The sequence below is a fragment of the Cavia porcellus genome, unplaced genomic scaffold, assembly GCF_034190915.1.
Source record: "Cavia porcellus strain 051 isolate PalLab524CR breed Dunkin Hartley unplaced genomic scaffold, mCavPor4.1 scaffold_17, whole genome shotgun sequence".
In the NCBI taxonomy this organism is placed as follows: domain Eukaryota; kingdom Metazoa; phylum Chordata; class Mammalia; order Rodentia; family Caviidae; genus Cavia; species Cavia porcellus.
Window position 1 is genome coordinate 64,476,586 of NW_026947500.1, and position 25,435 is coordinate 64,502,020.

General features: G+C 56.8%; 3 protein-coding genes across 6 annotated transcripts in view; 1 reads left to right on the forward strand and 2 right to left on the reverse strand.

The window, feature by feature from the left end:
* Positions 1–15,944, forward strand: part of Mast1 (microtubule associated serine/threonine kinase 1) — a 30,944-nt gene extending 15,000 nt beyond the window's left edge. For all 3 annotated transcript variants that reach the window (XM_063228426.1, XM_063228427.1, XM_063228425.1), the window contains 16 exons: positions 2,238–2,323; positions 2,394–2,602; positions 9,082–9,220; positions 9,300–9,432; positions 9,511–9,676; positions 9,750–9,851; positions 9,945–10,067; positions 10,489–10,598; positions 11,194–11,372; positions 11,827–12,074; positions 12,349–12,555; positions 12,750–12,979; positions 13,251–13,373; positions 13,456–13,592; positions 14,334–14,521; positions 14,604–15,944. In XM_063228426.1, the coding sequence (XP_063084496.1) occupies positions 2,238–2,323; positions 2,394–2,602; positions 9,082–9,220; positions 9,300–9,432; positions 9,511–9,676; positions 9,750–9,851; positions 9,945–10,067; positions 10,489–10,598; positions 11,194–11,372; positions 11,827–12,074; positions 12,349–12,555; positions 12,750–12,979; positions 13,251–13,373; positions 13,456–13,592; positions 14,334–14,521; positions 14,604–15,868 (3,645 nt within the window). In that variant the 3' untranslated portion in view covers positions 15,869–15,944. The remainder of the gene's footprint in view (positions 1–2,237; positions 2,324–2,393; positions 2,603–9,081; positions 9,221–9,299; positions 9,433–9,510; positions 9,677–9,749; positions 9,852–9,944; positions 10,068–10,488; positions 10,599–11,193; positions 11,373–11,826; positions 12,075–12,348; positions 12,556–12,749; positions 12,980–13,250; positions 13,374–13,455; positions 13,593–14,333; positions 14,522–14,603) is intronic.
* A 225-nt stretch (positions 15,945–16,169) lies between these two features.
* Dnase2 (deoxyribonuclease 2, lysosomal) lies at positions 16,170–19,462 on the reverse strand. The gene is made up of 6 exons (XM_003468163.5): positions 19,200–19,462; positions 18,924–19,104; positions 18,765–18,840; positions 17,874–18,038; positions 17,586–17,783; positions 16,170–17,088 (listed from the first exon to the last, which is right to left on the reverse strand). The coding sequence occupies exons 1-6, from the start codon at positions 19,292–19,294 to the stop codon at positions 16,730–16,732; spliced, it is 1,074 nt and encodes a 357-aa protein (XP_003468211.1). The 5' UTR covers positions 19,295–19,462; the 3' UTR covers positions 16,170–16,729.
* A 362-nt stretch (positions 19,463–19,824) lies between these two features.
* Klf1 (KLF transcription factor 1) lies at positions 19,825–23,513 on the reverse strand. 2 transcript variants are annotated; one of them, XM_063228433.1, is made up of 4 exons: positions 23,362–23,513; positions 22,956–23,167; positions 21,588–22,389; positions 19,825–20,716 (listed from the first exon to the last, which is right to left on the reverse strand). In XM_063228433.1, the coding sequence occupies exons 2-4, from the start codon at positions 23,040–23,042 to the stop codon at positions 20,541–20,543; spliced, it is 1,065 nt and encodes a 354-aa protein (XP_063084503.1). In that variant the 5' UTR covers positions 23,043–23,167; positions 23,362–23,513; the 3' UTR covers positions 19,825–20,540. The 2 variants fall into 2 exon arrangements, with proteins under 2 accessions (XP_063084503.1, XP_063084504.1); XM_063228434.1 differs by having other exon boundaries at positions 22,956–23,423.
* Between the last annotated feature and the right edge of the window lie 1,922 nt (positions 23,514–25,435).

Sequence of the window (25,435 nt, forward strand, 5' to 3'; positions counted from 1 at the left end):
AGGGATTGAACGCAGAACCTCATGCTTGCCAGGCAGGCCCTTAGGGTGCTGAGCTAAATCCCCGGCTTCATTTTTGTTTTTAAAGTGCTTATTAGGAAAAGTAAGTATGCAGCTCGGCGTGATGCCACATGTCCTATAATCCCAGCATTTGGTAGGCAGAGGCAGCAGGGTCACTGCAGGTGAGTCTAATTTACCCAGGGAATTCAAGGGCAGCCTGCGCTATGTAGGGAAACCTTGCCACAAAACAACAAAACAAAACACTAAAGAAAGCATGAAGAGTGAGGAAGAAACTGGCTCTGAGTAAAAGAGGAAAAAGCAGTCTAAAAGCACAGTGCAGGAGAAGCATTTCCTACCGACAGGAACGCCACAGCAGCTGGGGCTTCCAGTTAATTAATTAGTTTTGTTTCTGAGACAGGCTCTCCCTTGGAGCCCAGGCTGGCCTTGAACATCAGCGAGCCTGCCTCCGCGTCCTGAGTGCCGGGTCACAGGCGAGCACCACCATGCCCAGCCCTCTTTCTTTCTTCCTTTTGCTGGCTCTCATTCTTTCACGTGGCCGACTGACATTCCACTGTGGGGCAATGCTGTTTTTTACCCATCTTCTAAGAAACAAACCTCCTGTTTTCCCCCTACTCTTTCACCGCAGTTAGTGCATGTGGTTTCCATGACCCAAAAGACTGGTGAGCAACCCTCTTCAGCAAGCCAGCGGCTCTGCCTGGGTCCCCATCTGCCACAGACACAGCAGGCCCCGAGTCAAGGGCCCAGCCCCAGGCCTGCCCCTGCCCCTGCTGCAAGCACCAGGCCCCGCCAGCCCTATGCTGGAGTCCCCACGGTTTTACCCTTGGGTGAGCGGCTCCCAGACTCGGGAATAGCAGTGTGACCCAGCTTATGACAAAGGACATCGCAGAGGATGCCGGGCTTGGTGGCTCAGGCCTATCATGCCAGCACTCTGAGGCTGGGGTAGGCGGATCACAAGTTCCAGCTCTTCCTGGACAACTCTATCTAGAAATAAAAAGTAAAAAGGGCTAGGGATGTAGCTCAGTGCACGATCCCTGGTTCTATATTGCAAAATAAAGCAAGAAAACCAGTGTATAGAATGAAGTGTGTAGAGGAGCCAGGCACAGTGGGGCACACCTGTAAACCCAGCAAGTGGGAGGCTGAGGCAGGAGGGTCACCATGAGTTTGAGGCCAGACTGGGCTCCCTGGTGAATCTGAAGGGATCCTCCTGCCTCAGCCTCAAGAGTGCTGTTCCACAGGTGTGCACCACCGGTTTCCTATTTAAAAGGATCTTGCTTTGCAGCCCCTCATGTCATACTTTTAACCGGTGATGAAACGACATCTCTCGGGATTCTCCAGGCATTTGTCTGTCACTGTTCTTTGCAGGCTCCCTCCTCGTTTCAGTCAGTGAGACTTGTAACTGAGTGATTCAGACCTTTCATTTTCCTTCTCCTTTTCTGCCTGATTGATGTACTGTGTTCTGGTAAATCTTTGTTTTGAGCAGTTTTTTCTTATAATTCTACCAGTTTTTTAAGTCAAATATTTTTAGCCTTCCTCATTTAGGAGCATACAGGTTCAACAGTTTGACACCTCACAGATCTTTTTGCAGAACACCTATGTAATTTTTATTTTGAGAGGGTCTCACTAAGTAGTTACAACTGGATTTCCACTCACTTTTGTAGTGGAAAGGCAGGCCTTAGAACTCCCAGTGATCCTTCTGTCTCAGCCTCCTAAGTGTTGAGATTACACCACACCTGGCTGGGTTTTTTGGCAGTGGTTCTCAAACTCACGACTTCACACTTGCCAGGTAAGCGCTTATGCCACTGAGCTAAATCCCCAGCCCCTGGCTGTAGTTCTTATCTTTCTCCCTCAGAAAAAAACAAAACAATTTTGAAAAATGATACAGTGTGAAACCCCCTTGCACTTGCCAGGCAGGTGCTTATGCCACTGAGCTAAATCCCTGGCTCGGTTTTGTTTTTTGAGATAGGGTCTTGCTATGTAGTTCAGGCTGGTCTTGAACTCACTATGTGGCCTCAAACTTGCAGCATCCTCCTGCCTCGGCTTCCAAGTGCTGGATGACAGGTGTGCACCCCCAGGCCTTGCTCCTCAAATCCTGACTTTGTTGATTCTTCACTCTGGCATTTGAAGGACCCGCTGGCCGCCCGTGCCTCAGTTTCTCCATGTGTGAAACAGAGAAGTTCCTCGCACAGTGATGGTGGCGGGGGTCTTTGTCTTCCCTGCAGGGCCGCGGCAGCACCTCCAAGACCAAGAAGCCCCCCGGGGAGAACGACTTTGACACTATCAAGCTCATCAGCAACGGCGCCTATGGGTGAGCCGCCGGGCTCTGGCGGGTGGGCGGGTGGTGTCCCAGAGGTGACGCTGGTCCTGTCCCCCCGCAGGGCCGTGTACCTGGTGCGGCACCGCGACACGCGGCAGCGCTTCGCCATGAAGAAAATCAATAAGCAGAACCTGATCCTGCGGAACCAGATCCAGCAGGCCTTCGTGGAGCGGGACATCCTCACCTTCGCCGAGAATCCTTTCGTGGTCGGCATGTTCTGCTCCTTCGAGACGCGGCGCCACCTCTGCATGGTCATGGAGTACGTGGAAGGTGCGTGCGCACCCGCCTGGGGGACGCTGGCTAGCCTGTCTCCAGAGCCCAGGCTGGCCTTGAACGCAGTAGACCCCCCCGGGGTCGGCCTCCCCAGGTCTGGAGTTACGGGTGGGGGCTGCCATAGCCAGCCCCGTCTGGGTGCTGTCCCCCACTCTTTTCTGTTCTGTATGTTGGGTTTTGAGACAGGGTCTTGCTAGTGTAGGCAGGGTTAGCCTTGAACTCACTTTATAGCCCAGGCTAACCTCCAACTTTTTTTTTTTTTTTTTTTTTTTTTTGAGACAGGGTCTCGCTATGCAGTCCAGGCTGGCCTTGGGCTCACTTTGTAGCCCAGGCTGGTCTCAAACTCGAAACAATCCTCCCACCTCAGCCTCCCAAGTGCTGGGATTACAGGCGTGAGCTACCAATTTCCAATTTGGTTTTTTAAAATATCTTCTTGATTCAGCTTTGGTAATTCATACGTATCTCGGAGTCTGTCCATTTCTTTTGTATTTTCCATCTTATTAGAATGCAAGTTTTCTGGGCTGAGGATTTAACTCAGCAGCGTAAGTGCCTGCCTGGCAAGCACAAGGTCATAAGTTAGATCCCCAGTATCAAAAAAAGAATACAAGTTTTCAAGGTAGGTATAGGTGACTTTCTGCATTTCTGAAGGGTCTGTTGTGATTTTGCCTTTTCATTCCTAATTGTGTGGATTTGAGTCTTTTCTTTCCTTTTTTTGATAAGGTTAGCTAAGAGTTTGTCAATTTTATTAATTTTTCAAAGAACTAGCTCTTTGATGCATCGATTCTTTGTGCTGTTTTCTAGTCTCCAGTGTGTTAATTTCTGCTCTGATCTTTATAATTTCCTCCATTGTACAAACTTTTGGCTTAGCCTGCTTGTTTTTTCTAGAAGTTTGAGGTCCACCATTAAGCTGTTTATATGCGCTTGCCCTGTTTTCCTGACATGAGTATTTACTGCTGTAAATCTCACTCTTAAGACTGCTTTCACTGTGTCCCACAGGTTCCGCTATGCTGTACTGTCATTATCACTGAGCTGTCCCAACTGCCCACTTTCTTCTTTAATTTCATCTGTGACCCATTGGTTGTTCGGTAGGGTGCCATTTAATTTCCATGTGTTTATGAAGTTCTTGTGGTTCCTGTGGCATGGATTTCCAATTTCATTGCACTGTGGTCCAATAGTATGTATGGGATAATTTCAGTTTCTTTTCATTTACTGAAGCATGTGCTGTGAACCAGTATGTGCTCTATTTTGGAGAACATCCCATGTGCAGCTGAGAAGAATGTGTGTACTGATCTTGTGGGATGGAACACTCTGCAGACAGCTACTAGGTCCATTTGCTCAAAAGTTACTAGGTTTAGTTCTAATATGTCATTGTTGACTTTTTGTCTAGGTAATTTTTTTGTGACAGTGGGTTATTGAAGCCTCCCAGTACCATTGTATTAGGGCTTATTTGATTTTTTCTGTCCATTAGTAATTATTCTGTGTAGGTGGACACACTGGTATTTGTTGCATATATATTTATGCAACCAATGTCATGTTATTTTCCTGTTGTTGGCTCCCTACCATTTTCCTCTCTCATTGCTTGCCTTCCTCTTGAATTGTTCCCTTTACAAGAATGTAGTGACCTTCTTTATCTCCTTTAATCAGTCTTGGCTTGAAATTCACTTTGTCTGCTTCTTTCTGGGTTCCTGTCCCATGCAGTATTGTTTTCCATCCTTTGATTTTCAGTCTATACATTTCATTTTGACTTAAATGTGCTTCTTGCATGCAGCATATTGTTGGAGCCTGCCTCGTGATCCATTCTGCCAGTCTGTGTCTCTTGCCTGGTGGATTGAGACCTATAACCACGGATGGTTATAACTGATATGTATTGACTTATCCTTGTCATGTTATTTTCCTGTTGTTGGCTCCCCACTTTTTCTTCTCTCTCTAATTGCTTGCCTTCCCTGGTGGATTCCTTCTGTTGGGGTGCACGGAGCTGTAGTCCTTATTATCTCTTTCTAGAATGTCTTTCAGAACATTTTGGAGTGCTAATTTGGTGGTCATAAATTTCCTCAGATGTTCTTTGTCATGGAAGTATCTTATTTCTCCATCAATTTTGAAAAATAGTGAGCTACATCAGTGTGGGCTGAAAGCTGTTTTCCTTTAGAACTCAGCACTTCACTCCAGGCTCTCCTTGACTTGAGAGTCTGTGCTGAGAAATCAGCTGTAATTTTGATGGGCTTTCCTTCATAGGTGATTGTTTCTTTTCTCTAACAGCTTTTAGGATTCTGTTCATGTGTTGAATTTCTGGAATCTTCACTGTGCTGTGCCTGGCATAGATCTTTTTGATCATTACTAATTGGAGTTCTATATGCCTCATTTCTCTGTGTGTCAAATTCTCCGTGTCTACCAGGAAATTCTTCTGTCATGATGTCTGTGAACAATTTTTTAATGTCATTTGTGGTATCTCCTGCTCTTGCATTGACTCTAATTAATCTTAAATTATTCTTCTTTGCCTCATCTAGCAGTTACTGGATTGATTTCTCGTGGTTCCTTGTGCTAGTTTTGAGGAATCTTGCTTTTCCTGGTGGCTAACTGCAAGCCTGTCTCAATACCTCACATTGGCCTAATCAGCTTCAAATAGTTTCAGTGGAGTTTTTGTTCTCCTGGATGTCTGCTTGAATCTGCTTTATGGATTCTATTTGTTTCCTATGCTGTACTTCCATAATTTGCTTAAGCTTATCTATTTTTTGTCAGTGTCTGCTCTAAGCGTGGTGTGTATTGTGGTAATCTCTGTAGTTATCTGAGAGATTATTTCTGATTTCATGTTTTCCAGAGGCTCATTCAGTGGCTTTGTTGTTTCAGAGAGGCCTGGCAGGGGGCTGTAGGACTGTCCCCTCACTGCCCCTGGACTTGCCTTTATGAGCTGGATGTCTGGGGTTGCAGTTTGCTTAGAGTCTTCTCATTTCTTGTCTCTCTTGTTTTAGTTCAATTCCTCGGGCGATGTTGTCAGTTGCCTGTGATGAGTTGCTTATCACAATGCTGTTGTTTAGGACCCTTAGGTGATGATTTCCCCTCTGAGGGTCTCCAGGTGTAGCAGGCTTTTGGGTTCCAGTCTGCTGGAGACCCCACCTCCCCAGCCTATTGGAGATGGGAATGTGCTGCTTGTTTGGCCCAGTCGCTGGTCACTGGCACTGTGTGATCCTTGGTCCATCTCAGTCATGGGTCATCAGGGCCAGTAGCACCAGCCAGCGCCGTCCTCCACGTCTGTCCCCTGCTCTCCTCCACCGCCACGTCTCTGCACAGCCTCTGGGGTCACCGTCACCGTGCCCGTGTATCCCCAGGTTTGAACAGTGTGTCCCGTCTCAGGGCAAAGGCACCGCTGGCTACCACCTTCCTCGTTGAAGTTTTCCTCTTCACTCTCTCTGTGGGCCTGAATTCGCACTTCAGATCCTTTCTGGGCCCAGGGGACCCACCTCCCTCCTTCTTGTCTTCCTCACAATGCCGTACTCAGGTGCCTGCAGGGCGACTCTCAGAGAGACTGTTTCCTCTGCTGCTCACTGCTCTGCCATCTTGGTCTCCTCCTGCCTCGGCTTCCCAAGTCCTGAGATCACAAGCATGCACCACCACGCCCATTTCATCTGCCCTCTGTTTATCCATCCAGCCATGGACCTGCCCGCCGATCTGCCCTGTCTATTTGTATGCATCCCTTTTCATTTCGTTAGTACAGCGCCACCCAGCCAGTGACAGTTACTGCCAGCCAGCGTCCCCCACAATAGTTGCTTCCCCGTCCCTGCAGCCACGCAACTGTTTTTTACTTATTTTATTAATTACTTATTTCTTCTATAGTACTGTGGATTGAACCCAGGCACTCACTCATGTTACATATGTGATCTACTAGCAGCCTTTTAAAAAATTATTTATTTAAACTGGCGCATGCCAGTAATCCCAGCATTCAGAAGGCTGAGGCAGGAGGATCCTTGCAAATTCAAAACTGATCTGAGTTAGAAAATGAGCTCAAGGCCAGCCTGAACTGCATTCTCAAAAAGACAAAAAAGAATTTATTTATTTAGAGACAGGGTCTCATTACATAGGTCACGTTGGCCTTCAACTCACTATGTAGTGCAAGTTGCCCTTTAACTAGAGATGATCCTCCTGCCGCAGCCTTCTGAATGCTGAAATTACAGGTGTGGACCACCACTCCTGGCTTTAAATTTTATTTTATTTTTTGGTACCAGGGATCAAACTCAGAACCTCAAGCTTGCCAGGCAGGTGCTTATGCAGCTGAACTAAATCCCCAGCCCCTAAATTTTATCTTGAGATAGGGCTGAGGGTGAGCTCATGATCCTCCATCCCAATTTTCCAAGCAGGTGGGATTTCAAGTCTGTACCCCGGTGTCCTGCTACCACCCATACTGTCGTTCACTCATCTAAGTCTGTTTTAATATCCGTGCCATTCATCTGTGCATCACTGTACTGTGTCATCTATCACCTGCCTCTGTTGTATTCCCTTCTCCGTATGTCGATCTGTGTCTGTCTCCCTCTGTCTCTCTCAGCAGTGGGAACTGAACCCATGACCTGCAAACTGAGCTACTTTCCTTCCCATTTAGTTACCTTTTGTTTTGAGACTGGATCTCAGTAAATCACCAAACTTCCTAGGCTGGGCTTGAAGTTTCGATTCTCCTGCCTCAGCCTCCTAGAGTTCTGGATGACAGCTGTGGGCTGCTGTGCCAGGCTGCTATCTCTATATAGTGCTGTTACCTGTCTTCTGTGTCTCTATCCTACCTACTATTTCTCATCTGTCTCTCGTGACACTGTCACCTGCCATTTGTCTGTCAGGATGGTCTCTCTAGTGTATTTATACCATTGACTTCTAGTTATCACCTATTTATCGCTCTCTTTGTCATAGTAAACTGGCTCCCTCCTCCAGCCCACAGTTCACCCAGAGTTTCTCTGTCCAGACATACCCTGTGTCCAATAGGACACTCATGTGACATCATGGGCACAGCTGTGCTACCTCCAAGCCTTCAGCAACTTCCCAGGCACCTGACAGGCATCCCGTGTAGCCAGCCTTATGCCACCATCTGCATTAAGCATTGTTTCCATACTGGTCCTCGCTGGAGGAGGTGGTGTGGAGGTGGCTGGCAGAGCCTCTGCCAGGGCTGCCTTATTCCAGGGAAAGTGACGCTGGTGTGTGTGTGTGTGTGTGTGTGTGTGTGTGTATGTGTGTGTGTGTATTGAGATAGGGTCTTGATATGTAGCCCAGATTGGCCTCGAACTCACAGCGACCCTCCTGCCTCAGGCTCCTGAGTGGTGGGGTTGCAAGTGTGCCCTGCTATGCCTGGCTGGCACATGCATTTTGAGGAGCCCAGTCAAAGACAGGAAGAGGAGGGTGCAAAACAGGTGGACTGGGCATCCAGGGCCTTTCAGAGATCAGAAGGCACTGGACTCTATTCCACATGCAGCAGAAGCCGCTGCGAGGCTCCAAGCCCAGCTGCCATGGTCCGATTCTGACTTGTCTCTTGAGCAGATCCACTTGGTGCACACCTATCATCCCAGCTACTTGGGAGCCTGAGATAGGAGGGTCACAAGTGCAAGGCCAGCCTTGGACAATTAGTGAAAGAAAATGTTCAAAGGGTTGGGGGTGTAGCTTGGTGGTAGAGCATTTGTCTCGTATGTGTGAGGCCCAGGGTTTCATCCCTAGCCCCCAAAACAAATCCGTTTGCCTGCCCTGGTGCTCTGAAGCAGGGAGATCTGAGCGCAAGAGATTATACCAGTTCCAGTGATGAGGGTGGGACTGAGAGACCTCTTTGGTAAGCACCACACTCCAGAGCACCGTCCTTAGGGCCTCTTGGGCATGGATGAGCCCTGAGGTGTCACTCACAAGTCACCCCAGCTATGTGTGGTGGCGCACACCTGTAATCCCAGTACTCAGGAGGCTGAGGCAGGAGGATTGCTGCAAGTTCCAGGCCAACCTGGGCTACATAGTGAGTTGAAGACCAGCCTGAATTACATAACAAGACCCTGTCTCGGGAAAAAAAAAAAAAAAACAAGACAAAAAAATGACCATAGCTGGATTCTCAGCATAATTTTTTTCTGGGCACAGTAGTAAGGCAGTGGACCTCTGAGATTTCAGCACTCTGGGAGGCTGAGGCAGAAGAGTTATAAGTTCAAGCCCATCCTGGATTGTGGCTTAGCAACACCCTGTCTCAAAAAGAAAGGAAAGAGCTGGGGGTTTAGCTCAGTGGTATAAGTGCCTGCATGACATGAACAAGGTTGTGAGTTCGATCCCTGGTACAAAAAAATAAAAACGGAAAGAAGGAGAGAAAACAGAGGGGCCAGCGAGACGGAGGAAGAGGGAACCACCCCCAGCCCTCAGTTTCCCCATCTACAACTCGGGTGCAAGGGAACGGGAGTTCCTGTGCTGAGGCTTATGTCTAGTGGTCCGGGCTGGTCCTCAGGTCCTCCTTTCTCAGGAGACCCTGTCACCGGCCGCAGGTGGAGATTGCGCCACGCTGCTGAAGAATATTGGGGCCCTGCCCGTGGAGATGGCTCGCATGTATTTCGCAGAGACGGTGCTGGCGCTCGAGTACCTGCACAACTACGGCATCGTGCACCGGGACCTCAAGCCCGACAAGTGAGCCTGGCCTGGCCGCCCCTCGCCTGCCCTTGGTGCCGGGCCATGGCCTCCCGTTGACACCCACCCGTGTCCACAGCCTGCTCATCACCTCCATGGGTCACATCAAGCTCACCGACTTCGGGCTGTCCAAAATGGGGCTCATGAGCCTGACCACCAACCTTTATGAGGGCCACATCGAGAAGGATGCCCGGGAATTCCTGGACAAGCAGGTGTGTGGCCAGGGTGGGGGGTGAGGGTGGGGGGGCCCAGCCCCTGGGCTAGGGCGCCGGCTGACCTGCTACCCCCAGGTGTGCGGGACCCCCGAGTACATCGCACCGGAGGTCATCCTGCGCCAGGGCTACGGGAAGCCAGTAGACTGGTGGGCCATGGGCATCATCCTCTACGAGTTCCTGGTGGGCTGTGTGCCCTTCTTCGGGGACACGCCAGAGGAGCTCTTCGGGCAGGTCATCAGTGGTATGTGCCTCCCGTGCGCCGGCTGGCCGGGCCCCCCATCCCCCAGCGCTCCCAGCTCCATGGTGCCTTGCAGATGACATCCTGTGGCCCGAGGGGGACGAGGCACTGCCCACGGACGCCCAGCTGCTGATCTCCAGCCTGCTGCAGACCAACCCGCTGCTCCGGCTAGGGGCAGGTAGGGCTGCGGCCGGCTGGGTGGGCGCCGGGGCCCTGAGACCGGCCCTGGGGCAGAGGCCGAGGCCTACAGACTGCAGCCCTTCCCTCCCAGGTGGCGCCTTCGAGGTCAAGCAGCACAGTTTCTTCCGGGACCTGGACTGGACCGGGCTGCTGCGGCAGAAGGCAGAGTTCATTCCCCACCTGGAGTCGGAGGACGACACCAGTTACTTCGACAGTGAGCAGCGGCTGGGGGAAGTGGGGCCACCAGGGGCTGGCCAGGGTGGAGGACGCCGGAGGAGTCCACCCTGAGCCCAGCCTGGGTCTTTAGTGAGACCCTGTCTCGAGCAGAGACTTTATAGAGGGTTGGAGAGGTAGCTCGGGGCACAGGCCCCGACTCAATCCCTAGCACCGTGCAGTGTGTACAGCTCGGACCAGATGACAACCGAGGCGAGCTTGGGGTGAAGCTTAGGTCAAAGCTAAGCGGGGCAGACCAAGTAGGGAGCTGGGGGCGTGGCTTCCTCGGCCTGGGGCGGGGCGAGGCACAGGGGGCGGGGCCTGGGCTCCAAGCTGGAGGCAGAGGCGCGACCACAGGCTGGGCTGGTTGCTTGGAGGTGTGGGCTGCTGCGGCCCAAGATCACGGCCCCACCACTCCACAGCCCGCTCTGACAGGTACCACCACGTGAACTCCTATGACGAGGATGACACCACAGAGGAGGAGCCCGTGGAGATCCGACAGTTCTCCTCCTGCTCCCCGCGCTTCAGCAAGGTGGGCCAGGCTGGGCTGGGGCAGGAGAGGTCCTGGGGAGCAGACAGAGGCGACAGGTGATGACAGGCTGGTCCCAAGGCCCGAGGTCTCACACTGGACCGTGAAGTCTGGGGGAGACAGGGTACAGGTTTGAGGTACAGGTCCTTGGCTCAGAGAGGAGTAACCGGAACCTAGAGGGTCATGCAGGGGAGGTCCAGCCTCACCTGAGCCCAGATCTTGACCTAGCAGAGCCAGGACACAGCCCAGCATTGTGGGAGGCCGAGGCAGGAGGATTGCAAGTTTGAGTCTCACCTCTGTTATTTAGTAAGGTAGCAAAACTGACTCGGTAAAAAACATACCTGAAAGTAAGTGCAGGGGATGTAGCTCGGGGTGAGGCTCCCACTTCTGTCCCAGTACCGAGGGGAAAGCTAAAGGGCGGGGCTCAGCGAGGGGCAGCTTAAGGACCACGGGAGAGGATGCAGGGCCCAGCGGGAGCAACACGCGCACAGGTGGACCTGGGAAGATTGAGTCCACCGGGCCGACGGAGAGTAGTTCTGGCGGGTCTGGGTTCAGGAAGCTTACTGGGTCTCGAACCAAGGCAGTACCCCTGTTGCAGGTGTACAGCAGCATGGAGCAGCTGTCGCAGCACGAGCCCAAGACCCCGGTCGCCCCAGCAGGGGGCAGTAAGCGGGAGCCCAGCACCAAGGGCCCGGAGGAGAAGGCAGCCTGCAAGCGGGAGGGTCTGGGAGGCCTGACCCTTCGAGAGAAGACCTGGAGAGGGGGCTCCCCGGAGATGTGAGCAGGGCGTGGCCGGGGATGGGGAAGCTTGAGTGGAGATGGGGGGAAATGCCCCGCCAGCCTCGCCCCTAGGGTTGTGAAGAGGGCAGGGCATTCTGGGGCGTGCCCCTTATGGCCACGCCCCTAGGTGTGCTAAGGGTGGGAGGGGCACACTAGCCACGCCCCATCTGAGTTAGTGGGGCGTGGCAGGCCCAGAGCTTGTCTTCCATAGCCACTCCTGTCGGGGAAGGCAATGGGCTGGGGCCGAGGGAGCATCTCCGCTAACCACGCCCCTCAGGCATGTGAGCAAGATAGGGTGCACGGTGGGGGCCTGCCTCCTCTAGTCACCCCCTACGAAGTGGGAATGTGGGGGGTTGTCCTTTGGAGGGCATCTCAGCTAACCATGCTCCCCGAGGGGTAGGGTGGGCAACCCCGTGCGTGTGTCTCCACTGACCCGTTTTCCCCTCCTCAGCAAGAGGTTCTCCGCCTCCGAGGCCAGTTTCCTGGAGGGCGAGGCCAGTCCCCCACTGGGTGCGCGTCGTCGGTTCTCTGCGCTGCTGGAACCCAGCCGCTTCAACACTCCGCAGGAGGATGAAGATGAGGTCCGGCTGCGCAGGCCGGCCCGGCCCGGCCCTGAGCTCCCAGGCTCACTGGAGGCACGGGCGCCCAAAGAGGGGGCTCCGGGGGAAGGCACCCTCAGCATCGGGGACTCGGAGGCCAGTGAGTCCCGTGTCCTGCGCCCTTTCCAGTTCCCCGGTAGTGATACATTCAGCGCATGGTGAGGCTAGTGCTGTGACAGATCTCATATGCCTTTCACATGCCAGCCTGAGGTAACTCATTGACACAGGTGGCACACCCACATGTCGCCCCGAGAGAGGCGAACACCGAGACCTTTCATCGCAGCTCCATCACAGCTCACACCCCGTGGCGGAGGGACAGCATGCTCCAAGTCCCCGGCAGGCTGTGGACCCCTGACCCGCCTACTCTCTTGCAGCTGACCGCCCGCGCCCAGGTGACCTCTGCCCACCGTCAAAGGAAGGGGACCCATCAGGCCTTAGGGCTACCAATGACCTGGTTCTGCGCAGGGCGCGGCACCAGCAGCTGTCAGGGGATCCAGCAGCAGAGAAGCGGCCTTCTAGAACTGGGGGCAAGGTCATCAAGTCGGCTTCAGCCACTGCCCTGTCTGTCATGATTCCCGCAGGTATCGCTGGCCCTGCCCATCAGGGGAAGAAATGCCCGCTTTTGGGCCAGGTCAGACCAAAGAAAATACCACGTTTTCCTAGTCCACAGTGAATGATGCCAGGAGGGCCCAATGAAAATCGGGAGGCGGGAGGATAGGATACTGGGCACCGTGTCTGGGGGCCCTGACATCTCACCGTGGTTCTGTGTCTGCAGTGGACCCACACGGAAGCTCACCCCTTGCCAGTCCTATGTCCCCACGCTCTCTCTCCTCCAACCCCTCCTCGAGGGACTCCTCGCCCAGCAGGGACTACTCCCCAGCCGTCAGTGGCCTGCGCTCCCCTATTACCATTCAAAGGTCAGGCAAGAAGTACGGTTTCACCCTGAGGGCCATCCGAGTCTACATGGGCGACTCCGACGTCTACAGCGTGCACCACATTGTCTGGGTGAGCGCTCCTGCAGGGTTTGTATTGGAGGCTGGGGAGGAGACAGGTACCTCAGGACGAGGAGGCGAGGCGTAGTTCAGATTCTGAAGCTGCACTGCCAGGTGAAATTCTTTTGCGACTCCCTCTTTCACCTCCCTCTCCAGCCCTGTTTCTCCCTCTGTCAAATGGGGAGAGAAATGACTCTTTCGCAGTGTCGTGAAGACTGTAGTGCAGGTGAAGCCAGCCATGTGGCTCATGAGCTCATTCCCAATCCTGCGGCTCTTGTCCCCAGCACGTGGAGGAAGGGGGTCCTGCCCAAGAAGCAGGGCTCTGTTCAGGAGACCTCATCACCCACGTGAACGGGGAACCTGTGCACGGCATGGTGCACCCCGAGGTTGTGGAGCTGATCCTCAAGGTGAGAGCACAGAGGTGGTCTCGGGAGGATGGGGGCCGGCCTCAGGCAGGCCCCTGCGAAGCTCTCCTTCCCTTCTCCCCAGAGTGGCAACAAGGTGGCTGTGACCACCACGCCTTTTGAAAACACTTCCATCCGCATTGGCCCTGCGCGGCGCAGCAGCTACAAGGCCAAAATGGCAAGGCGGAACAAAAGGCCCTCGGCCAAGGAAGGCCAGGAGAGGTGGGCGGGCCCCAGAAGCTCAAGGGTTGGGGGACAGAGACAGGCAGCACCAGTGGGACCCCGAGGTTAAGAGGAGCTGGCAAAATGCAGAAAGTCGGCACAGGAAGCCGTGCCCACCTTCAGAGCCACACAGAAAACACTGGGCGGATATGGCGGAGGGCGTCCTATCATAGGCCTTCTCTGTCCCTTGTGTGGACACCTGGGCACAGCTGGCCTACGCCTACGGGACGACTGTTCCAGGCAAGGTCACGCAAGAGGCGGAGGTAGCCACGCTTGGCCCACAGCCAGGGCAGGCGGGCCTGCTGTGCTCCGCAGTAAGCTTTCTGCCACGCGGGACTGTGTGGCTTGCTTGCGTGGCTACTGCAATCTCCCTGGCGCCAACACGTGCTGCATGCCTGTGATTTCTTTTCTATGAGTTGGAGATGGTAGGAGAGGGGGGTGGGGTCCTAAGGTCTTTGGTTTTACACATCATTGGTGCTGGGGATGAAACCTGCTGGGAGGAGCAAATGGGACCAGGCCAGGGAGGCCTTTCTGCCTTGGTTCTCAGATTGCAGCTAAGCTGGACATGGTGGACACCCTCATCCCAGCCCTGGGGAGGCAGGGGATCACTGTGAGTTCAGAGCAGGATCCTGTCTCGAAAAGAAAAAGTCTGAGTCGTAGCTAAAAGGCAGGGGTGGGCGGTGCAGAGGCCAGGGAACCGGGCTCCAGTGTGGTCGGGCGAAGGTGGCATCTCGTCCACAGCAAGAAGCGCAGCTCCCTCTTCCGAAAGATCACGAAGCAGTCGAACCTGCTGCACACAAGCCGCTCGCTGTCCTCCCTGAACCGCTCGCTGTCCTCCAGTGACAGTCTTCCGGGCTCCCCCACGCACGGGCTGCCGGCGCGCTCGCCCACGCATAGCTACCGCTCCACGCCGGACTCTGCCTACCTAGGTAGCTCCGCGAGGGGCTCGGGTGTGGATGTGGGGTCTCCCTAGGCCTGGGCCTGAGTCGTGCACCCCGCTCCGGCCCGCAGGTGCCTCATCGCAGAGCAGCTCACCCGCCTCGAGCACGCCCAACTCACCGGCCTCGTCCGCGTCGCACCACATCCGGCCCAGCACGCTGCATGGGCTGTCGCCCAAGCTGCACCGCCAGTACCGCTCGGCGCGCTGCAAGTCGGCCGGCAACATCCCGCTGTCGCCGCTGGCACACACGCCGTCCCCAACACAGGCGTCGCCGCCCCCGCTGCCGGGCCACACAGTGGGCAGCTCGCATACCACGCAGAGCTTCCCCGCCAAGCTGCATTCGTCGCCGCCTGTCGTGCGCCCGCGCCCCAAGAGCGCAGAGCCGCCGCGCTCACCACTGCTTAAGCGCGTGCAGTCGGCCGAGAAGCTGGGCGCCTCACTGGGCGCCGACAAGAAGGGTGCACTGCGCAAGCACAGCCTGGAGGTGGGGCACCCCGACTTCCGCAAGGAGTTCCACGGCGAGCTGGCGCTGCACAGCCTGGCCGAGTCAGATGGTGAGACCCCGCCCACCGAGGGCCCAGGCGCTGCAACGCGCCAGGTCGCCATACGGCGCCTGGGCCGCCAGGAGTCGCCCCTGAGTCTGGGCGCAGAGCCGCCGCCGCTGGAGGGCGCCTCGAGGCAGGGCGCTGCCAGCAAGGACCGGGAGTCCCCTGGAGGCGGGGCCGAGGCCTGTACCCCGCCCCGCCCCGCCGTCCTTGGTGGGAGAACCCTAGAGCGGGATGCGGGCTGCACTCGACACCAGGGCGTGCAGACGGAGGACGGTACGGGCAGTCTGTCCAGAGCCGTGGCCAAGGCGGCGCTGAGCCCGGTGCAGGAGCATGAGACCGGCCGGCGCAGCAGCTCTGGAGAGGTGGGCGCGCCCCCGGTGCCCATCGTTGTAGAGCCTGCGCGTCCTGGGCTCAAAAGCGTGGCGCCCCAACCTCCAGGCACGGACCTCAAGGCACCGAAGGAAGCTGTGACCCAGGCAGCAGTGGCCCCGGAGGCCCAGCAGGGCCGAGCGCGCTGGGTGCTGGAAGTAGTGGAGGAACGCACCACGCTGAGCGGGCCACGCTCCAAACCCACTTCCCCCAAGCTCTCCCCGGACCCCCAGGCCTCCACGCCGGCCCCAACGAAGGTCACCCCCAGCAACACTGCAGGGGCCCCGGCGCCACCCACTTCCCTCCTGGTCCCCAGCACCAAGCCTGATGCAGGCCTCAGCTCCCGGGGCCATGCTGAAGCTGTGCCTACGGCTGGCTTGACCAAAAGGGTATCCAGCTCTGCACCCCCACGCCCATAGCCAAGGAGCCCATTGGTCATCCTGTACAGTCACCTGTATACATTGTACACATATAAATAAAGTGTGACCCTACTGAGCTCTCAGGGCCGGCTTTCGCCCCAACAAGGTGCAACATCTAGCCAGCCTGTGCCCTTGCCCCGGGACTGGGCTGGGAGAGGAGCTGGGGTTCCCAGGGTCCTGAATTTCACCTTTCACCTGCTGCCTCAGCACCCGTAAGAATGACAGGTAGGCAAAGAGTAGTGGCTCTAATCCCAGCACTCTAGGAGGCTGAGGCAAGAGAATCTCAAATTTGACCCCAGAATGGATAACTAAGCCATTTAATGAGGCCCTGTCTTGGGAGGAAAAAAAGCTGGAAAAATATTTCAGTGTGAACACCCTGGGTTCCATTCCCTGCATAAACAAGTAGAACAAACAGTAGAGGGTACAGCCCTGGCCCATGTCCCACACCCACTGGGGAAAGGGCAATTGCTTCATTCATTGATTTGCTTTTTTCCTCAGTGATTCTGAGTGGTATATGACAGATTTCCATCTTGCAGAGAATGGGCTGAGTCCCAGACAGGATAAGGTACATGAGGTCACATGGGGTGGGGGTGACCTGGAATTCAAACTCAAATCTAGGACTGGACACGGCTCAGCACAGAGCACTTGCTTAGCATGTGCAGACCCTGGGTTCCATCCCCAGCACCTTGAAAAGAACAGCAGGAGGCTGAGACAGGAGGATCGTTGCCAGTTCAAGACCAGCCTGGGTCAGAAAGTAGGCTCAGGGCCAGCCTCAGTTGCATAGAGAGACCCTGTCTCAAAAACACCAAAACCAAAACAGGCAACTCATGACCAAGCTGGATCCTTTGTTCGCTGCTCTCCTCACTTGCTGGCCCTGGGACCATCTTTGCAGGGCTCAAAAGCCTTCACCAGAGGCTGGAAGGCCTTCCAGAGGACTGGCAGCTGGGCACACAGCGTGCCCCCACCCCGACGCTCCTCTCCGAGGTTCCTATTCATGTCACCCACACAGGCCCACTGTGCTCTTGGGGCCACGCACCACTTGGAATGGTCATCTGTGGCAGGGAATGTGGGTCCAACTGGCCCCGGGAAGCTGGTCTGATTGACATTCAGAACCTTCCAGGGACCAGAGCAGTTGGATGGCAGGATCCCCGGAGACTTCGGCCAGAACTGAACCTGCAGGTCCGCACCAAGAGCTTCTGCCAACCAGCCAGAGTACAGATCTGCAGGGGAAGGGAAAGTAGACCCAGTTGGGAGCAGGGACCCCCTACAGACTCCCTAAGCTATTTTCCTTCTGTGAGGTTAAAGGTCAGTTCTCACAACTCCCAGAAGGGGCAAAGAGCTCTTCCCAAATCCTATACATGCCTTGCTGCTTTCTCAACCACCCTTCGAGATTGGCACCCCACTTTTCAGATAAGTAAACCAAGGCTAGGGTTAAATCACACATCACACACTCGGAAGTCAGCTTGTGATCCGGCTATGCTGGTTATGCGCCTCTTGTGTGATTCTGGCTTCCAGAGAGACCTGGTCCCCATCCCTGGCTCACCAGAGGACAGCCCTCCCCCACCCCACCCCCACAACAAAAGAGCTTATTGGGGCTGGGGATTTAACTCAGCAGCATAAGCTCCTGCCTTGCAAGCAAGCAGTCATGAGTTCGATCTCTGGTACCGATAAAAAAAAAAAAAAAAAAAGCTTATTGTCGCAGTGCAACGTGGCTCACCATCTCCAAACTGTCCGGCTTTGGCAAAGCTCTGGAAGTCAGTGCCTGCCTGTGACGTGAGGGTCACACTGCTGTTCCAGGGTTCCTGGCGAACATGGTGGCCCTCAACCACATTTACCAGCTCAGGGAACTTCTGACCAAAGATGCCATCCAGCTTGTGGTCATAGACCAAGGGGAAGATGTAGGCCAGCTGCCTGCCTGGGAGACAAGTGGTGGAGAGAGCTCAGACTACAGTACCCCCATTCTCAACCACAAACCCAGGCCTCACCCTGCCCCCAGTCTACGCACCGATCTTCGTGAACTCGGCGAAGGGGAAAGACACACAGATGAGGGTCTGCCCGTAGGTTCGGGCAGTGGACGGCCAGGCGTACGCACCAGAGGATGCAGGTGGTGGGAAGTGCGGCACGCTGTGGACCAGCCAGAAGCCCCCATCTTTGTCCAGGAGCAGGACACCTGAAGCAGAGGAGGGAGGTGGGGGTGCTCAAGACTTTTCCCTCTCTAAAGCTGGTCAGCAAAAAGAACACCCTCAGTTGACAGGGGCCTCCACTGTGGGTACAGACAGGAGACTGTGCAGGATGGTCAGACCCCAGGCAAGTCCCCCTACTCTGTGCAAGTCAAAAGATGTGTGCTGGCGCCAGGGATTTAGCTCATTGGCATAAGTGGCCACCTGGCAAGTGTGAGGAAGATTGAAAGTTGGAGCCCATGTGAGCTTTGGAAGAGATTTTTTGTTTGTTTGTTTTTGGGCTTTTTGAGACTGGGTCTCCCTGTGTACTTCAGGCTGGCCTTAAACTCACTAGCCCATATTGGCCTCTGACTCTTGCCCTGACCCTGCTGCGACTGAAAGTTTGTGCCCCTTCAAACCGCGCCCAGTTTGAGCCTTCCCCCCCTTTTTTTTTCTTCCATCCTTAATTGCTTTTTAATTTTTTGTCTTTTTGAGACAGGGTCTCACTATGCAGTTCAGGCTGGCCTTGAGCTCACTTTGTAGCCCAGGCTAGTCTCCAACTCGCAACGATCCTCCTGCCTCAGCCTCCCAAGTGCTGGGATTACAGGCCTGGGCCACCACACCTGGCTCTGAGCCTCCCTTTTTCAAAAAAAGTGAGGATGTAGCTCAGTGCCCAAGCCCTGAGTTCAAACCCTGGGACCTCAAAGCTCCTTCGGAGCCCCAAATCAAGGCCTCACCCTTCGAGTGTCCGCGGCTGGAGGAGTCTGGAGCCCAGGCCTGGGTGGGCTGGTCATTGTACAGCACAAAGGCAAGCTGGGGGCAATGGAGGGGCATCGTGAAGGTCTCCCCGCGACGGGACGCCCCAACCTCCCTGCCGGGAGCGGCTTGCCCCCCACCTGGCTGGTGTTGGCCCGGTACAGCGGCTGCAGGCTGCGGCCCACGGCACCCTCGGAGCTGTTAATAGACCCCGCGCCATCGCGCCAGCCACTCGAGTTTTCGTCCAGGTAACGATAGCGCAGGCCCCGCCTGACCTCATCCCCGGAGCCGCTGTGCGCCGGCAGCTTGTAGATCACGAACCTGCAGGGTGGGAAGGTACGGGGGGCTTGAGGGGTAGAAGGGCCGGGATCCTCCTCGTGTGGCGTAGCGACCCGGGGGCTCCCGCCCTCGCTTACCAGTCCACAGGCTGCCCTGCGTCCCCGCGACAGCGCAGCGCCCTACAGGGGACCCATAGCAGCGAGCCCAGCAATAGCGCCACTAGGGAGACCATGTGGTCGCGTGGAGGAGCCGCCGTGTGTCAGGTCACGGGAGCCGTCACGAGCTCCAGGCGCGCCGACTTCCTCAAACTAGCTCAGCAGAGCGGACTGGCGCGACCCGCGGGGGGACTCGCCCCCGCAAGGGGCAGTGATTTGCCCGCAGCCTCCAGCCCTGGAGGCGGGGCTTCCTTCCGGCCTGCAGGTCCCGCCCCCAAGAGGCGCTACCTGGACACGCCCCTTAAACCAAGTCTCGCCTCCGATTGGTCCTCTAGAGCCCCGCCCCTTTGTGGCTGACAGACTGGTCCTGTATCAGGCATCAAGCTTGGTTTCTTTCCCTTTCTTGGCTTAGAACCTGAGCCAAACACTGCTATTTTTGCTCTCTTCATGGACACGCAGGGTCCTCCTCATTTTGCAGTCCTGGACCCCCTGAGCTAGCCAACAGGTCCCCCTGCATTGTGGTTGGGCAAAGGGTGATGGGGCCTTGGGGTGGGGCTGAGGTTTTGTTCTGTTTGCGGTGCTGGGGATTGAACCCAGGAGTTCTGCATTGAGTTACATCCTCAGGATTTTATTTATTATTTTTGAGATAGGGTATCACTCTGTTCCCCAGTCTGGCCTCGAATTTGAGATCCATCTGTCTCAGCTCCCAGAGTGCTGGTACCGGCACACTAGGCTTGGGCCTAACCCTCTTAAATGGAGGGAGACTCCTGACTGACCCTGGGTTCGGAGCCAGAGACCTGATGATTTTGTGGAGTTAGGAGTGGCAAGATTTCCTGAAGCGTGGGGTGTGGCTGAGCTGCAGGACATTCATTTGCCCCCGACTTCCGTCCCCGTACCCGCTCTGCTAGCACAGACTTCTTCAACTTGCAGCAGCCAAAACTCAGAGGCTAACGCCCGAGTTTTACGTGGGAACGGCGTTTGGGGGCCCACAACCATTGATGTGAGCCTTTACAGACTCGGTGTCCGGGAACATCTGCCCCTCTCACTCTCCGGGGCGCTGGCCTGAGGGTCCATCCAAGTCCGCTGATCTGGGGTCAGTGTGGCCGTCAGTTCCTGCATGGCTTTCTGTGGCTGAGGACATGTGGCGGGTCCCGATGCAGGTCTCCCTGGTCTGTTTCTGAGTCACTTCTGGATCTCGCAGCAGAGAAGGTCATGAGGGCGGATGTGAGTTCAAGCGAGGGTCGTCTCGTCCTCGGGAATCAGCCATGCACCGATCCCCCCCCCCCGTCCTTGTCCCTGGTAGGATCCAGCCCCAGAGCAGGCTCACAGGTGGCGCTTCATGTGCAGAGCCAGGTGGTCGGAGCGTGAGAAGGCCCGCGGGCAGAGCTTGCAGCGAAAGGGGCGCTGGCCCGTGTGTTTCCGGTAGTGGCGTGTGAGCTCGTCAGAGCGCGCGAACCTCCAGCCGCAGCCATCCCATGAGCAGGCATAGGGCTTCTCCCCTGTGGGGCAAGAGGGCCCTGAGTGCCAGCAAGGGACCCACCGCATCCCTGGGGTCCCTGCATGCCCAGGCCAGGACGAGGGGAAGGCAAGGGGACATCTAAGGGGGCACTGGCCCTCAGGTTCCGGCCGACCCAGGGACCTGGACCCTTCTTCCTTATATCTGCACCTGGGGCACCCTCTCTCCTTTCCTGGCCCAAGCGCGTGCTCTGCGCCCCTTGTTCCTAGACCCTAGCTCCTTCACTTGCTTCCTTCTATCCTCTCACTCCTGCTTTTGGTCCAAGCCCGTTTCCAGCTCCTTCCGTAACCAGCCGCAGTCCAGTCTGTCTCTGGCTTTGGTCTCAGAGACCCCAAATCCTCTCTAGTTTCCGGCCCCCAGCAATTTCTTGGGGACAGGGTCTCGTTTTTACGTTGCCCAGGGTGGACTTGACCTTCAGATCTTCCTGCCTCAGCCCTCAGAGCACCTACCTCCTATGCCCTGCGTCTGCCAAAGAGGCTTCCCTCTCACCCTTTAGAGGAGAATGGGTGTCTAGGCCCGAATATCCGTTACAGATGCGGCCGCACTTGCTGCAGTCTGGCCCCCTCCACGCCCAGCAGCCCAGCACCTGGCCGCGCTCCTTCCCGGCCACGGCTTCTGCGCCCCCCGAATATCCGAGCTGCGCCCCTACCGAGCCCCTCCTTCGGCTCTGCCCGCTAAGTTACTCGGCCCCCTTTCTTTCTGCTCTTCTTTTGGTTCCTGTGGTACTGAAGCGCACCCTCAGTCCCCACCACCTCCTGCGCCGCCACCCTGAGGTCTAAGGATTGGGCTGAGCTTCCAGCGCCCTTCACCGTCGCCCGCCCCACCCGACCGGCCCCACCCCGCCCTGCCCTCACCCGTGTGCGTGCGCAGATGCGCCTTCAGGTGCGAGCTCTTGGTGTAGCTTTTGCCGCATCCCGGGTACGCGCACGTGTGCGCCGCCTGCCTCTTTCGCGCCCACGAGCGCCGGCTACGTTTCTGGGGGGCGCCTTCGGCGATCGCGCCGGGGTCTCCCGCCGAGCCCACAAGCCTGGCTCCCACCGTCCCGGGCCCCAGACAGCCTAGGAAGGAGTGGGGCGCGACAGGGCGGGGAGAAGGCGCCGGGAGCCCGCGGAACACCTGGAAGTGGCCCTGGTACTGGGGCGCCGGGTAGAGCGGGGCGTACCCCGGCAGCAGCCCATAGGGGCCGCCCGGCGCCGCTGGCATCGCCAGCCCGGCTGGCGGGAAGAAGCCTCCTGCGGAGCCCGCCGCCGGCCCCGGGTACACGGGCTGCAGGGCCAGCGCCTTGGGCTCCGGGCCGGGACCTGGGGCCACGAAGGGGTCCGGGGCTCGCACCCAGCCCGAGGGCTCCTCGGGCCCCGCGAACCCAGGCACCAGACCCGCGCCGCCCGCGTAGGCGCCCAGAGTCTCGGGGGGCGGAGCGTACTGCGCTGCGGTGGTTTCGCCGGGGCTTGGGGCGCAGGTCCGGGGCGCGCCGCCCGGGTCCGGGCTCGGGAAGCTGCTGAGGAAGAGGTCCAGGTCCCAGGTTGCGTCCGCGTCCCTGTCGTCGTCTTCATCCTCCCCGGGCGCGGCCTCCGACTCCGGGCTCACGTGAAGGGGCGGCCCTGTGAAGTCTGGGGGCCCTGGGCCCAGGTCCTGCGCCTCCTCCAGGCGCCACCACTGCGGGAAGGAGCGCAGGCCTGAGGCGTCCGCAGGCCCGGGGTGAGGGGATCCTGGACCCCGAGGGACCCTGGCCAGCGGCTTCCAGAGGAACCTGGTTGGCCCGTCCCCCCACACTGCCCCCTCCGCCGCCCGCAGCTCGAGACCAAGGTCGATCCGGTCTGGCTGGAGACAGGAGATAAGACTTCATTATCTGGGCCACATTCGGGATGGGGGCAGGGATGGCGGGAGGGAGGACTCCAGCCTTGACTCAGTTTCCCCCAGACCTTCCCTGTTTCCCATCTCCCGAGGGAATCTTTTCCTGAACCCCGGATTTCTCCCAAGCACCTTTGCCATCTCAGATCTGGGACAGCGTCCACCTGAGCCTACACCGTGAGCATTTAGCAGAACTCGGGTTCTCGTTACAGAAATCGGCCACACCGGGAATCTGGAGCCCCTTGGCTGCTGCCCCCAGACCACAAGCAGGCCCCTCACGTGGACGGATGGGGCACCCCAAGGCTAGATGTAGGCTCAGCTCCCCAGCTTGACAGCCAAACCCTGGCCCGCCTGTCCCCACCTGACCGCACCTTAAGAAAGTCCTCCTGGGTGTCAGGGCAGGGCCCCAGCGTGGTCAGCGTGCTGATGGAGGGCAGGGCAGGCTCCGCAGTGGCCATGGCCGACAGGTGCCCACCGACCTCAGGCCTCTGCTCCTGTGGCTGCCTCGTGGGCTCTGAGGCTCAGCGGGCCCCTGAGGGCTCTTCTCTGCCTCAGCTGATTGGCTGCGGCCCCTGATAAGGCCCTGGCGAGGTGGGGGTCACTGCTTCAGGGAGCGACCTCAGCCTGCCTTGAGCGGGGCCTTCAAGACAGACCCCATCTCCAAGGCCAAGTCGAGGTGTCAGGGTTGGCAGACCCTGGGGCGGGGGGTCCAGGAGCCCGGTAGCAGAGGTGAAGTCCTGGAGGAAGCACGGGTTTGGGGGCCCACCCTCAGTTTACCTTCCTGGAGAACGGGCAAGATGCAGAAGGAGCATTCCGGGCAGGAGCTGGGAAACCCCCTGTCCCCTTGGCAAACCAGTTCTCGTCTACCCCTCCCCAAAAAATGGCAACAGCGTCTCGGATGGCGGGACTTGGCACGCGTTCCGCAGGGAGCTTTATCAGCTGGGCCAGACTTCAGAGACCACTATCAGGTAGGGGCCCCAGAGCAGCCAAAGCTGTCCCCTGGTGAGTGGGAGGTGGGGGTTGGGCCTGCACAGTTCTGTGGCTTTAAACTGCCTGGTTGTGAACCCCCAGGTTCTGAGCCCCTTAGTAGGATGGAGGCCCTGCCACTGGCCTGGCCCAGTGCTGCCAGCCTCAGAGCTTGCAGGGCATCGTGTGGGGGATGAGGCTGGAGATGTTGCAGCTGCCTCGGGTGACAGGGCAGGGTGACTCCAGCCAGCCAAGACAGCAGGAGACCTGCATCCTGGGCCCAGCTGCTGCTGGATTTGGGCCCCATGGGGGCAAGGCCTTGAGCTGCCAGAGACGCCTCCACTCTGGTGACCTGAGAGCCCGGGCAGGGGGCGCCGACACCTGGCAGACACTTGGCTCATGGCCACATGCAGTTGTGTGGCCCAGGTCGCTGGTCCCTCAGCCGCACCTGCAACACGATGCAGGCATCGTCCCTTGGTACTCACGGGACCCGTGGACTCTAAAACCTGCAGGGCCCGGTGCTAAACGGCACAGTATTGGTGCAGAAGCCATGACCATCCCCCTGCAGCCTTTAATCCACCCAGTAGTCATGTACTTGTGCAGGCACAGTGCTGGGGACGGCAGGCTCACACCAGCTGCAGCCTCAGCCCCTTTTATTTGTGTAGTGAGAAAGGATCTCATCGCGTTGCCCGGGTGCTTCCAGAACTTTCCATCTGCCTGCCTCCGCCTGCCTAGTCAGGAATTGGTACACACCCAGCTCTCCAGAGTGGTTCGTAGTTGTTATACTGCACTGCGTCCTGCGGGGCCACCAGGCCAGGCGCACAAAAATCCCGAACGTGCGCTCCCCTAACTAGTATGTTGCTGTTTGAGACCGCGGCTCGGCCTGTAGCTCAGGGTGGCCCTGAACGGCCTATGTAACCCAGGCTGGCCTCGAGTCACGGCGACCCTCTTCCCTCGGCCTCCAGAGTCCTGGGCTGGCAGACGGCCCCGCGCTCATCCGGGCGGGCGCAGAACTGTGCACCGAAGAGCAGCCCTGCCAGGCAGCGTGAGCAAAGTCACCAGGGCCCCACTGCCTGCCGCTGGCGCGGTGCGTGATAAGGCGCGCGCCCGCGCGGATGCCGCTGCCCACCCCTAGAGGGCGCAGCCCTCAGGTTCCGCAATCCGGTTTCCAGATGGCCTGGTGATCCCGGGCACCAAGCTGTGTCCAGACGTGGGGACACCGCCCCCACTCCGTGTCACAAAAATGTGTGCCTTGGGGAAACGAAGGCATGGACAAAAAGCAGGGGCGAGCCAGCTTGATGCAGCCAGTAAGATAGCTACGATTTTTTAAATGGAAAAAAAATATTTTGGGGAGGATCTGAACCCAGGACTTTTGCACAGCCCTTTCCCCACCCGCTACCACTTTTTAAAAAATTTGAGCAGAGTCTTGCTAAATTTCCCAGGCTGACCTCAAACTTGCAATCCTCTTGCCTCAGCCTTCCATGGTGCTAGGATTTCAGGCCTGTGCCAACACACCTGGCTCGAAATAATTTAAAAAATAGAAATGGAAAATAAGTATTGGGGAGAATGTGGAGAAATTGGAAGGCTCATACACTGCTGGTGGGGATTTAAGCTGATGTAGCCAGTACAGAAAGCAGTTTATTAGTTCCTTTAAAAGTTAAAAATGACACCACCAGTCTACTACTAGCTGTGTACTCCCAAAATTAATGTGTTCAAACAAATAAAATAACACCTTGGTTTGCTGGCATAATTCATTCAGGAAACATGCTTGTAATCCACAGCACTTAAGTCTATCAAGGCAGATTTCCCCATAAGAAACAATCAAAACCTGCCAGGTGTGGTGGTGCATGCCTAAAATCCCAGCACTTGGGAGGCTGAGACAGGA